The following is an 18,307-nucleotide window of genomic DNA, read 5'->3' as shown; positions in this document are numbered from 1 at the left end:
TGCAAAGATCCTAGCCATTCTAGAGACAGTGACTACATTACAGACAGAGTCTCCCCCATCACCACCTATAGCCATACCGGGCGAGGTTATAGAGTTACCATCGCAGGAGGTAGCTGAGAGTTCGAGGGCACCTCAGTTTCGACTGGAGGTTGTTGGTTCAGATGCTGTGGTTATTATAGATACTGTCATTGGCTACCAGTGAGGGTACGAGTACAATGCAAGACTTGAGTGGGCAGGATTTGGGTGCGTACTTGAGTTTGAAAGATCTCTGATGGGTCTCTTCTGCTGATCTGCTGTAATTTTATTATTTTAAATTTTTTTTCCTGTTTATTAAAATTTTCTTGCAGAGCTCGACGGAAGTTGCAAAAGGGTTTGATTGTTTTATGTTTTTGGCGATTTTTTCAATAAGTAATAGCAAAAGTACAATAACATGAACCAGTTCTGAAAATGTATTCCAAATACAACCAAAGCAATTTTGCTTCAAGTAGATTTTTGAATATAAAACCTAAATTGCAACTAGATGAATATTTACGACAATATCCATATGATTACAACCAAGAATAAACCCAACCTGAAGGCGTGAAGGAGAAATATGAACCCAAAAGGAAGCTACGGCTAGATTCCAGCTCTCAAATTCTACATGTGGGAAGAAATATGGCTGCCAGGTGTTGCTGTATAGCTGCAAGTGCCCACACATGGATAGAATGTTCAAACCCTAGCTAAAATTATGACTCAATATTGCCTTAGAACTTTGTCTTTAGCTCATTATAACTCATCATACTTAGCTCGAACCCTAAAAGTGTCTCCATGTGGCGTTGGGTTATAAAATTATATATTTCTCATTTTTTAAGTGGTCAAGTATTTAGAAAATGACCTTTTCCCAACTAGAAAGAAATCCATTCACAAAAATGCTCTAAGCCAAAAGAGAAATATTTAGAAAAGTTCATGACCTTTCCAATGAGTTATTACACCAAGGGGTATGCATCCAGATGAGGCCAAAAAATCCCTTTATTACTCCAAAATGGCTATAACTTAGCTTTATTTAATTATTAAATGCTAACTTAGGAAATATTATAAATATATCCCAAGTAGCTACAAAATGCCCCAATGACACCACAAATCATGAAATCATCCTGTCACCTGTCTGTGACTGAAGTCGGAAATCAAGGATCTATTGGCAATCTCATCCCTAAAATCTAGGGATGCTCCTAAAACTTAGGAAACAAACCCTGTTCCTCTGAAATTGAACTCGAGCAATCATCTCATGGAGGTCTAACCCTAGGCATGATCATGCCTCCTAAAACGTAGGAATAACCCCCATAATTTTAGGAACTGCCTCCTAAAAAGAAGGAATGTCTCCAAACTGAACAACCATTTCCAGAACACCAAATTCCCAACACTGTATAACCATACTGGGTCTCTATCCAACCATGTCAGCCTACAAGACCCCATAATAAGCTGACTCCCAAGTCTTTGCTAGACAAAGTTAAAGAGGGGATATGACAGTCCTCCCCTCCTGGAGATGCTTGCCCACAAGCAACTGTAATGTTGGATGCTGTAAAATGCTCTCACCCTCCCAAGTGGCATCCTCTATGGGATGATCTCTCCATCGTACCAAATACTCTCGAATCACCTTGCTTCTCAACCGTCATTCCCTTACCTACAGAATCTCATCAGGAACCAAAATCAATTTACCTTCCTCATCCATGGGATGTAAGTCAGGTGAAATTGTAATATGCTGTCCAAGGGCCTTTTTTAGGCAAGATACATGGAATATATTATGAATTCTATTGCCAGGAGGTAACTTAGCCTCATATGCAACCTCCCCCACTCACCTAATGACTCGGTATGGACCATAAAAATGTGGTTGGAGCTTTTCTACTTCTCCCCTTTTTAGGGTGCTTTGTCGATATGGTTCTAAGTACAGAAAGACCATATCATCCACCTCAAATGCTCTCTCAATCTTGTGCCTGTCAGCGTATATCTTTTGCTGATTCTGAGCCTGCTATAAATTCTCCCTGAGAGATCTCATGATATCTTGGTTCTCCTGTAACCAATCTTGAGCCAAGGGTACTCTATTGTCACTAAGTGCCAAATCAATAAAAGATAATGCCTTGTATCCATAGAGAGCTCTGAAAGGCATTATGCCAATGGACATATGATGCATGGTATTATAATAATACGCGCCCAAATACAACCAACATAACCATGCTTTTTGCTGCCTTGACACATAGTTACACAAATATCCCTCAGCCCACTTGTTGACTAGTTTGGTCTATCCATCAGTTTGAGGGTGGTGACTAGTACTAGGTGTCAACATAGTGCCTATTAGCTTGAAAAGTTCCTGCCAAAAGGAACTCATGAACCTGTAGTCCCTATCACTCATAATGGTCTTGGGAAGACCATGGAGTCTAAACACCTCTCTGAAAAATAACTCAGCCACCTGTGATGCTGTAAAATCTAATGCAATGGGAAAAAAGTGGGCATACTTGGTTAGCCTATCCACAACAACATAAATACAATCTTTCCCTTGAACTCGGGGAAGACTTGTAATGAAATCCATGGAGATCCCTGTCCACTTCTGTTCTGGTATAGGTAAGGGCTGCAATAAACCCACTAGGGAGGTATGCTCCGACTTGTTTTGCTGACAAGTCATACACTGACGGACATGGCGTAAACCATCATCTTTGAGACCCTTCCAACAGAATCTCTCACGAACCTCCCTGTATGTCTTACCATATCCTGGATGTCCTGTAGGAGTATCATGGAGAGCAGACAAAATTTGTTCCTTCAACTGAGAACCCAAAACAAGATAAACACTGCCCTTGTAGTAGATAATATCATCTACCACGCTATATCTATCATCCACTATCAAACCCTCCATGATCTCACAAGCATGCTTATTCTTGGAGTACTCAACTAAAAGTTGAGCCTTCCAATCTGTTGAAATCTCGCTCAATGAACATAGGGCAGCCAATGAGGGTTTCCTAGAGACTACATCAGCTACAGTATTATTCTTCCCTTTTATGAAAAATAACAAAGTCATAAGACTAAATTTTGGTAACCCATTTTTGTTGTCGATCATTGAGCTCTGTTTGATGTAGGAAATGTTTCAGACTATTATGGTTAGTTTTTATTACAAATTTTCTGCCAACAAGATACTATCTGAACTTAGCTAACTCATGCATAATAGCCAACATTTCCTTATCATAGGTAGAGTACAACCTTTCATTGTTTTGCAACTTCCTGCTCTCATAGGCAATGGGATGTCTATTCTGCATCAGCACTGCTCCTATACCCAAGCCCGAAGCAGCACACTCTAGGAAAAATTGCTGCAAGAAATCAGGTAGTGCCAAAATGGGACAAGTACTCATAACCTCCTTGAGTCTATCAAAGACCCCCTGTGCTAGTTCTATCCATCTGAACACCCCTTTCTTTGTAAGATCTGTCAAAGGTGTTGCCAATTGAGAGAAACCTTTCACAAATCTTCTGTAATAAGCACACAAACCAAGGAATCCACGTAACTTAGTAATGTTCTGAGGGCTGGGTCAATTCTGAATCGCCTGAATCTTCTCCTCATGCACCTTCACCCCATCAACACTGATCACATGACCCAAATATAATACCTCCCTCAATCCAAACTCACATTTGGATAGCTTAGCAAATAGAGACTGACTCTCCATTATGCTAAGCACCTCCTCAACATGTCTGATATGATCCTCCTAAGTATGACTATAAATCAATATGTCATCAAAAAATACTAGAACCGACTTCCTCAATTGCTTGTTGAAGATATGGTTCATATACGACTGCCCTCGAATTCATTTTTTGCACCCATTCTCAGAACTTGAGATAACCTTGCACACCCGTAAATTCCGCTAAATGCTCTGCAATGTCCAGATCGTGGATAAATTTTGACTGAATGAATTTGCCATCACTCAGTCATGGAGCACAACCCAAGAATCTTCATCACGAGTTTTCCCAATTTTGACCATTTCTTCTTCTTTCTAAATAGGAGGATTTGCATTGATTGCCAAAAAATTCTGGATCACAATAGCAAGGAACAAATTTTTGGCATATCATACCAAGAGCAACCCAGTGACAAGCATCAAATGGCTCACTGCTAAACGATGAAGGGTAGCATTGCAAATGGCTCGGGATCTGTGTGCTGATAATTGTCCTTCATGCTTCTTTTCATATCTCAAAAAATAGATGACTAATACTATATTTTAAAAAAGAATCACCAGTAACTCCAATCGCTCATAGGAAAAGCTCTCTAAACATCTAGCTGTAGTGAGTGCTTCCGTTATCAGTGCAATTGGTACAATTGGGCATTTTGGCAAATCTTCTCTAACTGTTTTGCGCAATTGGCTAGCAAGCATCAGTGAATCCAGACGTTGCATTATAGAAGGAAGAGAATGCAGTGATCTAATCACAGATGTTTGGATGCCCAAGTCCAAACATAAGTCAGGTGGAAATTCAACATAATTGACTTCATCAAATTTTGATTCAAAAGTTTTTACTTTTGATTTTTCGGAATAATGGATAAGAAGATTGTGAGGTCGATGAGTCCGAGAACTTCTCCTTTTGAAGGACAACATTTTTTTATGCATTTCCAGTTGATGTTTGCCACGTTTTTATTAGCATCACTCTTATCTGATTCAATTGGAAAGAGCAGGTACATTTCAGAACAAGAGCACAGATTTCTCATTTCAATAATCTTTAAAGTATATTCCTTCAAGATATACGGTGCTCTTGAATTTTTATTCCCATGCATAACCTTACTAAATACTTCATTAAACAGAATTTCGTGGAAAGCTTTTGCATCCCTCAGTTGTCTTTGGTCTAATTTCACCTCTCCACTTTGTGCTAACTGCAGATATATGCAGATCCATCTTTGTACTTGCAACATCATCATCTAGGACCGCTGCAAAGTTACCACATTCTTCTCTTCACCCCAGCTACCTAACAATGGATTTGCTTTGTTGGTAGAATGCAACTCCTTTCTTCTTGTTGTACTCCTGCAGATTCAGCATGTCCTACTCTAGACACATTTCCTTGCAACCATTTATGATAAACTCTTGTAAAGATAGCCATCAAGCAAAAGAGTGAAAATGTCAAATAAAACTTCCAATCTTGACGAGGACATTTGACTCCAGCAGCAGTACAATAATCTACCAAATACCGTTCTTGAGATGGAATTCCTTTAGGAATTGTTCCATTGTCAAAGCCATAATATGAAAGGACAGATACCCTAAAGCTATCAAGGAGAACGGCAAAATTACACATTTGGTGCCAATTCCACTATTTCTCACATCATTGAATTGTCACTGTCTTGCTCATGACTTTTAAGACTTGAAACATATTGGTTAAGTACAAGGAGTGAGTAAGAACTAGAAACTCTGTCTTTTCCATCGTATTTGGGTCTCTAAAGTTATCCAAATTTTGGAGTTCCATCAGAGCCAACTCTGTATAGTAAAGTTTTGTATCCTTACGGTCAAACCGTGTAATGAGTTGCTCAGTGAACTCAACATAGGAATGTACTAAGCCATGATCCTGGGTGACCAATCCATGGTGCTACCAATCATTAGCAATCCCCTCTAGATGCAATGCAGCAAACTGAATAGCCTCATGCTCAGGCATGGGCCGCAATGAAAGATATATATCTGGCTTGTGAACCTAAGCTCGTGCACTTGTATCTTTTGAACCATTATATGTAGTCAATGTGATCTTCCTAGTAGCTCTATTGAGGTCATAGTTCTGCTGTTGCTGTGGTGGTCTATAACCACAATCTCCCCTGAACCTAGCTTTATCTCTACGCTGAGCACAATACTAGGGAAGAGGGAAGATGTTCCTAACCTTAGGGGGTAGAGCTCTCCACTCAGTTGTGGCCACCAAAACTGACTCCTGGAACCCCACCTTTGGTGGTTCCACTTGCGCTAGTTGTTCACTTGGTATGAATTGAGGAAGCAATGGTCTATTTGTAGTAGGTGTACGATGGCGATGCCGCCTAGAGGAATGAAGGGAGCTCCCATCTGAAGAATGAGACTGATGGCCACGCTCACTACTAGCCACTGAAACTGATCTACTTCACCTGCCTCTACGTCCACCCATCTCCAAACGCTCAAAGGTATCTTGTAATCTGTCTAAAGCTTGGACGATCCTAGGCTGAGTAGTGATTAGGGTCTGCACCATCTCTCTCTCTCTTCATCATCCTGATTCCCTCTGCCACCCACCTGTTCTTTTGCCATAATAGGTTCCTGGTCTATTCCTAACTGACGCTCGTTTTGAGCTCTTTTGCGTGTATAAAATCTATTTACATCTACTCTTCCAAGATGCATAGAAAAAAAATCTGTTTAACCAAACAGTCTGGCAAGAAGCGTGGCTTTGATACCACTGAAAGATCCTTGATGGGTCTCTTCTACTGATTTGCTGTAATTTTATTATTTTTAAATTTGTTTTCCCTGTTTATTAAAATTTTCTTGAAGTGCTAGATGGAAGTTGCAGAAGGGTTTGATTGTTTTATGTTTTTGGTGATTTTTCAATAAGCAATAACATAAGTACAATAACACAAACTAGTTCTGAAAATGTATTCAATGAGATGAAGATTTACAACAATATCCAGATAATTACAACCAAGGATAAACCCAACCTAAAGGCATGAAGGAGAAATATGAACCCAGAAGGAAGCTACAGCTAGATTCCAGCTCCCAAATGTTGCACATGGGAAGAAATATGGCTGCTAGGTATTGTTGTACAGCTGCAGATGCCCACACGTGGATAGAATGCCCAAACCCCAACTAAAATTCTTACTCAATACTGCGTTCCCCGGAAGAAACAATGCACAATCTCCAAGATGCTTCTGATTGCAAGGAATCCAAACCACTATTTTGAGAGCTATGTCCTAAACAGGCAAAGCAAGTGGGGTTTGCATCGTAAGTGCTAAAAGCTCAGTCAGAGCCCAAATCACAAATCCAAGATGTAATATGTCAATAATGCATTAGAGGTTTGTCTTTACCTCCTTATAACCCATCATACTTAGCTCGAACCCTAAAAGTGTCTCCATGTGGCATTGGGCCATAAAATATATATTTCTCATGTTTTAAGTGGTCAAGTATTTAGAAAATGACCTTTTTCCCAATAGAAAGAAATCCGTTTACCAAAATGCTCTGAACCAAAAGAGAAATATTTAGAAAAGTTCAAGACCTTTCCAAGGAGCTATTACACCAAGGGGTATGCATCTAGATGAGGCCAGAAAACCCCTTATTACTCCAAAATGGCTATAACTTAGCCTTATTTAATTATTGAACACTAACTTAGAAAATATTAAAAATATATCCCAAGTAGCTTCAAAATGCCCCAATGACACCACAAACCATGAAATCATCTTGTCACCTGTCTATGACTAAAGTCAGAAATCAAGGATGCTCCTAAATCAAGCAATCTCATCCCTAAAATCTAGGGAAGCTCCTAAAACTTAGGAAGCAAACCGTATTCCTCTGAAAGTGAACTCAAGGAATCATCTCATGGAGCTCCAACCCTGGCCATGATCATGCCTCCTAAAAAGTAGGAATAAACCCCATAATTTTAAGAACTGCCTCCTAAAAACAAGGAATGTCTCCAAATTGAACAACAACTGCTAAAACACCAAGTTCCCAACATTGTATAACCATACTGGGTCTCTATCCAACCATGTCAGCCTACAAGACCACATAATAAGCTGATTCACAAGTCTTTGCTAGATGGAGTTAAAGAGGGGACATGACAGAGTCGAAGGTTTAGCATCAAACCAGTAGCGCTAACATCTAGCACTCTCTCGCCTATAAGAGAAGTATCTCAGGAGATGGATCCTATAGCTCCACTAGAGGAGGAGAGTCATCCCACTTTTGCAGTTGACTTAACACCTCCACCTCCGATGAGAGATATTGGTGAGAGGATGTTGGAGGCAAATGAACTAAATACTATCAAAAATACTTGGATAATAGGTAGTGGAACATCTCATCATATAATTGGATTTAAAGACAAATTCAAAAGTTTTGAAGGCCACTCCACTGAAGAAGTAACACTAGGGGATAACTCTACCTATCGAGTAAAAGGAATCGAAGCTTGATCAATACAACTGAGAACCAGAGTTACTCTTCAACTAAAAGATGTATTATTTGTACCTGGCATCAAAAGAAATTTGGTTTCAATCTCAAGCCTAGAAGATCAAGGGTATCATATCACATTTCAAGAAGATAAAATTCGATCTTGGCCTAAGAACTCCAATATTAAGAATGCAATCACTATTGGTTTCAAAGATGGAAGCTTGTACAAACGTTGTAACCCTCAAAACCTAGCATTAAACCATGAAGTTTCAAACTCAAATGAAATCTGGCATAGAAGACTTGGCAATCTACATTTTTCGTGCTCTGCCATCCATAGAAAAGATTGTTAACAGGTTTACCTAGTCTAAAATGTGATCATATTGGAACATGCAAGGGATGTGCCTTAGGAAAAAATACAAAGGATCTTTTCCAAAAAGTGAATATAAATCTAAAACCATGCTTGAACTTATTCATACTTACCTGTGTGGTCCTATGTCAGTCCCTTCTCCAAGTGGGTTCCTGTATTATGTAATTTTAATAGATGATTTCTCTAGAAAAACCTAGATTTACTTTCTAAAACTTAAGGAATCAAATGAAGTGTTATCCAAATTCAAAGAGTCCAAGGCATTAGTTGAAAATCAAGCTAGGAAGAAAATCAGAACACTAGGATCTAACAATTAGGGTGAATAAATTTCTGAAAACTTCAAAGAAATCTACACCTCTTTTGGGATTAAGAGGGAGTTTACAATACCTTATAATCCTCAACATAATTGAGTGGCATAAAGGAAAAACAAATCTATCATTGAATTTGCTAAAGCCATGATCATGACCAAAACCTCCACATCTTATTCTGGGTTGAAGCCTCTAATACCGCAATATACATTCAAAATAAATGACCTCTTTCAATTTTAGAAAACATAACCCCTAAAGAAGTCTTTACAGGAAACAAGTCAGATTTAAGTCACCTTAGAATCTTTGGATGTCCTGTGTATATTCATATTCCAAAAGAAAAGAGAACTAAACTAGAACTCTATGAGAAGAAAGGCATATTTGTAGGGTATAATGAATCAGTAGAGATGTAAAATTTGAAGAAGACACTTCTTATAACCTTTCTAAGAACATTGAAGAATCAAATGTGGATCAACTACTAAATTAGATGATTTCCCATAGTTGAGAATAAGAGGGAGAGTGGCTCAAAAGACCATTTACTCCCTTCTTCAAGTGCAAAAAATGATGAAAACTGTAACAATAAGAAAAAGCCACCATGAGCAAGAAAGATGATTGAAGAAAACAATATAGAACCTGACGAGATATTTAGAGAAAGAAAGAAAACTAGAAGTCATTCATGCTATGTTACTCTAGTTTTCGAACTAATAAAATATGAACCTTCAAGTGTTGAAGAGGCATTTTCATGTCAACCTTGGAAAGATGCAATGCTTGAAGAGTATCAATCTATATTAGAAAATGATGTATGGGATGTTGTACCTAGAACTATGGATAAATCTGTTATCTCCTCCAAATGGTTATTCAAAATCAAACATGCTTTTGATGGTAGTATTGAAAAATGCAAAGCTAGATTCGTAGCTCGGGGATTTTCTCAGAAGGTTGGAATTGATTATGAAGAGACATAGTTGTTTAACACACCCATGTCAAAACCATTATAGCCATTGCAACATGTAAAGGATGGAAAATACATCAAATGGACATTATGGTTGCTTTTCTAAATTGTGTTATCAAAGAAGTATATATAGAACAACCATAAGGATTTGTCACTCACGACAAAAATTCCTATGTGTGTAAATTGAAGAAGGCACTCTATGGCCTTAAACAAGCCACTAGGGCATGGTACGGAAGGACTGACAGTTGTCTTTGTCAATTAGGATACTGCAAAAATGAATCTAATCCCAATATATATTTCAAAATATTTGATGGTGATATGATTAATCTTGTATTATATGTTGATGACTTACTAATGATAGGTGAAGACCATCTTATAGTAAAATGCAAACAGGATCTGGCAGCTTAATTCGACATGAAAGATCTTGGACTTCTACACTACTTCTTGGGTCTTGAAGTATGGCAATAGGAGAGCTACATTTTCTTAAATCGAGAAAAATACATTGTTGACACCTTGACCAAATTTGGAATGATGGACTGCAAGCCTTTGACCAAATCAATGGAAACAAATCTTCACAAGCTTAAAATTGATGACCTTGAATCTGAATGTACTGATCCTTCTTACTACAGACAGATAATCAGATCACTAATGTACTTGGTGAGTACTCATGTTGATAATTGTTATGTAGTTAACACATTAAATCAATTCATGTGAGAGCCTAAGAAGATCCACCTCATGGCAGCCAAGCACATCTCACGATAATTACATGGTATGATTGGATTTGGTCTTAAATATGATCAAGTTGAGATTCAACTTCATGGGTACTCAGATTCTAACTGGTTCGACAATCCTGTTGATTGTAAAAGCACTACAAGATGTTGTTTCAATCTTGGTTCAGCAATGATGTCTTGGTTTAGCAGAAAACAATCATTAGTTGCCCTAAGTTCCACTGTAGCAAAATATATATCTGCCTTCACAGGAGCCAGAGAAGTGGTATGGTCAAGGAAGTTGCTAGTTGGATTATTTGGGAAGCCTTTAAAGCTACAATTATGCATCGTTACAATCAGAGCTGCATTAAGTTGTCGGTAAATCCAGTATTCCACAACCGATCGAAGTATATTGAAGTTCCTTTATCATTATGTTAGAGATATGGTGAACAGAGATGTGCTCAAGCTAGAATACATCAGCATTGATGAACAAACTACTGATATATGCATTAAACCTCTCTCCAAGCCTAAATTGGGGCATTTCAAAGGTAAACTTGGGATGATTGAAATATGATTGTAACTACCTGAGAATGAATTTCAGTTATATTTGTTCTAATATGTGTACTTTCATTTGAAATTTTTATGGTTAAAGAGTTACTATCTCATGTGTATTATGTCATGAACGGTGATGATCTTTCATTGATATATATATATTTGGAAAGTAGCTATTGTAAGGTGACGATCTTATCAATAGCTTCACCTGTTGTTATGACAAACTTTATTAAATTGTTGTCCTGGAGTGCCGGAAGTCATGATAACGAACATATCATGATCAAACTTCATTAAGTTGTAGTCCTAGAGTGTCGGATATCATGATACTTGTCATGATAGTGATCATAACATTGTGATTTCTTGTTATCTGATAGACTACATTAAGTTTCTGTTTCAGAGTGTCGGAAATTTGATAACCTATTCTCCTGGTAGGCATCATGAGGTTGATGCCAATGCACATATCTCGAGAATATTGATAATTCAATTCTTCCTCACTAAGAGGGAGTCTTAAATTTGTAGCTTCTATCAAATTGAAGTAATAGTAAATCATATTGTTTATATATATATATATACATATATATATAACATATGGTCAAAGTGATTTACTATCAAACTGATCATATTTATTAATACGCAATAACAAGTCAGTTATGATAAGCATTAGCAATGGGGTGTATTTATGTTGTTATCGGCACTCTTAATAAAACGATAGTATGAGCCATGTCACATAGGGACATGACCCTACGTGGCAATAGCCACATAGAGTCATGTCTTTATGTGACATGACATGTGCCTTCTCTATATATGCCCAATCCCTGCTGTTGGGAAAGATATCAATTACAAGGCATCTTGAATACCTTCAGCAGTGATCGCATCTTCTCTATTTGCAGTCTTCGATCTACTCTCAGTCTGCACAGCCATACAGTAACAGGAGTATCATATATATATATATATTTTTGATAACTTATTCACCACAGCAACTTATATAGAGTATTCATATCTGCTATTAGTCAATATCAGACTTTCAGTAAATATCATCAGAATTTTTGTATCACTACTCTATTAGAGATCCTGTAAACTTTCAGTCATCATTTTTTAACAGTGTAAACTTTTTTGTGTTTCATTTCCATCCATAGCACAGGAACAAAAGGAGCATGTAAAATTATGACCTCTATAAAACCTTTGGCATAGATACATACAGAAGCGAAGAACATGCTCCGTTCAAACTTTGGCACGAATATAAACTCTCTATGATAGAAATAGGGTCCAGTACCATCTTCAGATTCAACATGCTATTTCAGTGTACTCGTTTAATGGTTCAACTTTCAAGAAATAGAGGATTAGAAGCATAAGACAGATATATTTGGTGCTTATGCACTGGCCTTTTGGGTCAAATATTTTCTGCTATGACTGACCAGTTCAACTGGCTTTTTGCTCTCCACACCAGCAATTCTGAATTTTATGAGCTATCACAATTGATAGAAGAGGTACAGATCATACATTCCGTGCATACAAATTTCCAGGCTGCAGCGTCTGCTTCCAGAAAATAAATTTCTACAGAGAAGAACTCAAATTGCCAGGGAAAAGAAGATTATTTAGCATGAACTTGAAGGATATTTTAACTTTTTACATTACATGGGTTTATGCTTGAGAAAATACTTTCAACTTAGAGTAAAACCTGGTTGCTGTTTCTTCCTAAAAAATGGTGGTGTTAAATCACACGTTGCACATTTTTTGATTATGCAGGTCATTTAATATATTTTAGTAGTCTTCACTATCACATTCTCTGCTACTATATTGGATACTTAGTGTTCATAACATGTCACATCATCATATAGGGGTCATCTATTATAAATATCAAATTAATTTTAGTGAATAACAGAAACATTCCCCAACAAATAATTGTCTATTGAAATGTTTTGCATTTGTAATCTCAAGACTTTTTACTTTTTATCTCAGCCCTCACAATTTTTATTATTTTCTCAATAAGAGCGGAACCTCAAGCCTACAAAAGTTGAACAAAATAACTATGAAATAGCAACAGCACGTTTAGACAATGTATAAACTGTGTTCATTTCCTTTGTAAACACCAAATCTTTTTAATTACTTTATTTTAGTAGGAAAACTTGGAGTAATTATTTATTTTGTACATGCCAGGTTCCATACAAGTTATCTCCTTACCTGGAAGAGTTTGTTCATGTCACAACTGGATTGCAGGTACATTTTCCTTCAAGAGAAATGCATTTGATATTATACTTTAAATTTTATATCAAGAAGATTGCATAGAACTTGTACATTATGTGACTGGGTCTGCTGTTAAAGCCTGGGACTTGGTATGGATACAGTTTGGGTACTTCATAAGGGGCACAACCAAGCGTAATTTTATACATTAAAACCTTGGTTCACTCTTCTTCATTATGGCCCTTTGGTATGCCGTTTCCTTTATCCATCTAGTCCCAGCTGTATCATAACTTTCTGACAACATTTTATATCAGAAAATGCCAGCAAACAATCAAAAGTTGTGTTTCTGAGTTGTACTTGTGAACATGGGGATAGTAAACTTAATATCAGCATTAATGCTTTTGATTTGAAATGATATATATGCATATATAGCATCTCTTTAAGAAACCTTGCTAGTTCTGATACCACTATAAGAACCCCGATGGCTCTAACCAATGCAATTGATGATGTTTCCTTGAATTTTGAAAGGTTTTGCAATGTGAAGGTTATACAAATGAAGCGAATTGCAAGTACAGTAAAATAAAACTTATTAGTGACAATTGTGTCACTGCTGTTACAAATTTAATGGATTGTAATTTATTTCATTTTTACACAGAAGTTCAAAATATACATCCAGATAACAAGTACAACAACACTTTGCAAAGATTCATATCCGAAATGAAGAATAATAAATCTGAGAATGAATGGTGACTGCTGTAACCTTTTCCAGATTATTTAATGTTTATTCAGATCAGAAAATGTTTAATTTCTCAGAGATATCAGATTTCTACAATCTATTATAATTGCATTATAAGTTTCTGGATTCAATTGTGTATGTTTTCTTGGCATCAACTTTTGGATCACACTATGTGATCCATCAGCAGGATGAAAGAGAACAAGAGATGTAACGAAAAAATTATACAATCAAATCCAGAAACTTATAATGTAATGTAGAATTTCTACCCAGAATTAGTTAACAACTTAACAGTGATAAATGTTAGTGTAGTTTTTTTATTTTTCCTATTTTGCTAGGTTTTTCCTACACTTTTTAATAATCTCGCTTAGGTTAATAAAGCATGTCTTATTAGGTGAATGGTTGTGAGGTGTCACCTTCCTACATGTGAATATCCATTAGCTATCTTGGGAAGATACTTCGCTATCTTTAGTCCGATAGATGGTTGCTCCTCATTGGTTGGTGTTGCCACCTCTTCCCTCTTCCTAGCCTATATAAGCATGCTATCTGACTTGTATTTGTATCTCTTATTTTTGCATCCTTTTAATGCTATTTTGCTTCCAGCATTTGCATTACTCTCTTGGAGACTAACTCTATGATGCTATTTTGATTTTGTATCATTTGCATTCATAGTTTAGATATTTACTCTTTGCACTAGTTTTCTGGGTTATTAATCTTATCAGATTCTAACATGGTATCAGAGCTTTTCTATGTGCAAAAGTAGATTTTACTTTCTTTATTTGAGAGATTCGGGGGGGGGGGGGGGGGGGGGGGCTAATAAACTTTATTGTAGTTTTTTTGAAAAACAAAGTATGCTCTTCTCTTGCATCTTTGGATGATCCTGAGAATCATAAAAGTTTTGACAAAAACGGTTTTTCTCTGGGGTTTCAATCTCAAATTTGACAACCAACTTGCATATTTGGAGTTTTCAATCAGTATTGCAAGTTCCAGCATGCCATTGATGGACTTAGGAAGTTGATCCAGCATTTGCATGTCATATTTTGGTTGCTGGGGTCGGTTTTTGATTTTTGGAGCCGTTTTTTACCGTTAAAAGTGTCTAATTTACACTACAGCAGCATCTTCTGTACATCAACAAGAAAAAGGCTTTCTGGGTTTTGTTCGCAGCCCCGAAAAACCATCTGGGTATCTTTTAGATTTTGCATGCAAGCTGTATATTTTGCAGAATTGAGCATGCAAAGCTACAACCATACCCCTCTCCGTTGGTAGTCGCAGATTTGAATAAAGTTTTCAAATGTCTCATTCTTGCTCATACGGACTCTGATTTTGATGATTCTTGTTATGAATTTGACTATTTTTTTGTGCTCTATCCATTAGTGGAGTTGTTTTTTTATTTTCATTCATGAATTCTTCAGAAATTGCAGATTCTCAGTCGTGACTGTGCACAGTTCTCGTTTTGGAAACTTCAGAGGATCATAACTTTCTCATACGACCTCGTATCGAGGCAATTCTTTGTTTGAAAGTGCATGATTTTTTGAGTAGATTGCAGTGGTGCTATTTGTTTCCTTGATTATTGTGCCCAAGTTTCACTTTTAGCATATGCTCTTCATGAGGAGGCTCTGTCAATTTTTCTTCCGTAACTTGGGCATACGGACGTATTTTTTTGATCCAAAAAATGCGTCAGAAAGCTGGTTCTGAGACGGAGATGATGGTATAGGTTTTTTTGATTTTTGCTACAGTCTGGTTGCCTGTTTTGGCAGTCACAGCCAGATGTTCTATTTTGCCTTCCGGGAGCCATATCTCGCTCATTCAGACTCTTTTCTAGGCTCGTCAGATATCGTTGGAAAGCTGGTTCTATGAGTTATTCAGTTGCAGAGGTCTTTTATCCAGATTCTGCTCCAAGTTCTTTCTCCTTCGAGTTTTGCACTTTCGTACTCTGTTGGATTACTTGGATTCTACAGGTCTTGGAATCTCTTCTTCTGTTCTTTTGGCTCACTCTTCTTTCTGACTTCTGAGCATTGTATGCTTCCATTCTGTTGCATTCCTTTTTCTGTAAACGCACTGAGATAAAGTGCCTACTTTTGCATATCTGGGATCTTGTACAACTTGTGTTTGTTTGTACTCGCACTCAGTTATAAAGTGCCATGGGGGGTCATGATGTTTTGCCATTTTGTGCTCATCCACCTTTGTCAAGTGAATTTTTCTTCCACGACATTAGCCCATGCAGTGTGTCGGTGACACTGCCCTTTATCCTGTGCTTGTACTTCTATTGCACTATTGGTGTTCCTGATTCTTCTTGCAGATGTTTTTGGCATTGCATTTCAGTGTTCCTGTCACCCTTCTCCCTGTTCAGCATTATGGGGGGGTTCACCTATTGGCTCTATTGCTTCTTTGGTTCGGTTGAGTGATCTACGTATTCAGTTTTTGTTCCTATGTACTAGGCGGATGTAGTGGCTAGGCACCTATGCATTTCGGTGAGATGGTTCATCTACTATATAGACACTCATTCATTCCTACCTTTGGAGGTCACCTCTTCGATTGATCAGCTCTTCAGACTTTGTCTTCTCTACCTGGTCATGCACTATTTTAGTGGGGGTTCCAGCAGTTTCTTCTGACAGTGTTTGCAGCTTCATGCTTCGGAGATGCTTCATGCTCTTTTTTTGTTCCTCTCTTTGGGACATTTCCTAGATTGGAGGCTTAGTTTCCTTCATCTAGTTCTTTTTTTTGTATTGGGTACCTGATCAGGCCTTGTTGCCGGGACCCATTTTCCTGCTTTCATAGCTTTGCTAGGTTAGCATCCACCTAAGTTTCGCTTATGGGGGGGTGTTAGTGTAGTTTTTTTATTTTTCCTATTTTGCTAAGTTTTTCCTACACTTTTTAATAATCTCACTTAGGTTAATAAAGCATGTCTTATTAGGTGAATGGTTGTGAGGTGTCACCTTCCTACATGTGAGCATCCATTAGCTATCTTGGGAAGATACTTTGCTATCTTTAGTCTGATAGATGGTTGCTCCTCATTGGTTGGTGTTGCCACCTCCTCCCTCTTCCTAGCTTATATAAGCATGCTACTTGGCTTGTATTTGTATCTCTTATTTTTGCATCCTCTTAATGCTATTTTGCTTCCAGCATTTGCATTACTCTCTTGGATACTAACTCTATGATGCTATTTTGATTTTGTATCATTTGCATTCATAGTTTAGATATTTACTCTTTGCACTAGTTTTCTAGGTTATTAATCTTATCAGATTCTAACAATAAAAGATGTCAAATACCTCTAAAACAAGCACCAAACAGCCTTCTAAAAAGAACGATTATTTCCACAATGAATACGTGGGCTCATAGATAGCTGGGACGTGGCTATGAATGTTTGATATAGTTTTTCAACGGATAGCTTGCACAATGAACCTTTAAATTGATCTTTACATACTATGGGCACATCCTAGCTGAAGGAAGAAATATATAAAATCTGGAAATGACTATTCAAAAAATTCTTCCAATTTGCAAGTAAATGTCTTGAAAATGATCCTTGAATGATCAGGTAGGACCCTTGTAAATGCACAAACCTCTGAAAGGCTGATGTAGGGCAATACCAAGCACAACAGGCAGTCTCAGTGCAATCTTTCAGCACATCAAAGCTGAGTAATAATGGCTTCAAAACTTACAATGGCTCCTTCAAACACTTGCTGGAGAAACTCATACAATTCATCAAGTATCAAAGCACAAATATGATCAATTCAGTGTATATGAGAGTGAGCTCTTAAGTCTCTTTTTATTCTTTCTTGTGAGAGTTCAAGCACATTCCTTACCAATGCATGATAAAAGATATATTCCCACATATTTACTCTTTGTTTCATTTAAAGTTATTTAACTTATATAAATTTTGTGTGCTTTTCCTAGTTTTGACTTGGGCAACATTTTAAATAAAATTAAGTCACTTATAGAATTAGTTGATGTGTCATAGCCCCATTGCGCATTTAAATGGTCATTAAAGTGACATTATTACTTCCTCCAAAGGCAGGATACTAATGCATTCATTGAATTCATTTTCTCAATTAAATTGACCAATTTCATTAAAGAATTAAACAATCTTCAAATGTTTATATTTGTTTTCTATTTTATATAATTATATAGATATCAATTTTCTAGAATCCCATTGGGCCATACTAATTTTGGTAAGGAGTAAATTAAATTTTCATCAACAAATAATACATATTTTCAACAAGCCTAATCAAAATTAATGAGCCTTATCTTTTTGTACCTTGTCCTTTGTACCATCATTCATCTCTTCAATTGATAAATATATAAATTAAAATTTCATCATCATTATATACTCATGACAATATTAAAAAATCTATATATATACTAAACATATTAATCCAAAATGATTTAAAATAATATTATGTATTATATTATGAGTTTTTTGATGTCTTGC

At 36.9% G+C, this 18,307-nt stretch overlaps 1 protein-coding gene across 1 annotated transcript in view; it reads left to right on the top strand.

Annotated features, from left to right (window-relative positions):
- Nucleotides 1-18,307, top strand: part of LOC149568044 (NOL1/NOP2/sun family protein / antitermination NusB domain-containing protein) — a 242,001-nt gene that overhangs the window by 152,433 nt on the left and 71,261 nt on the right. Inside the window, exon 9 of the mRNA XM_089821052.1 lies at nucleotides 13,122-13,181. Within this exon, the coding sequence (XP_089677178.1) occupies nucleotides 13,122-13,181 (60 nt within the window). The remainder of the gene's footprint in view (nucleotides 1-13,121; nucleotides 13,182-18,307) is intronic.

The sequence above is a fragment of the Cupressus sempervirens genome, chromosome 3, assembly GCF_028749045.1.
Source record: "Cupressus sempervirens isolate cs-2001-9-10 chromosome 3, ASM2874904v1, whole genome shotgun sequence".
Lineage (NCBI taxonomy): Eukaryota > Viridiplantae > Streptophyta > Pinopsida > Cupressales > Cupressaceae > Cupressus > Cupressus sempervirens.
The sequence above is the reverse complement of the archived record's forward strand: the minus strand, read 5'-3'. Positions and strand labels throughout refer to the sequence as shown.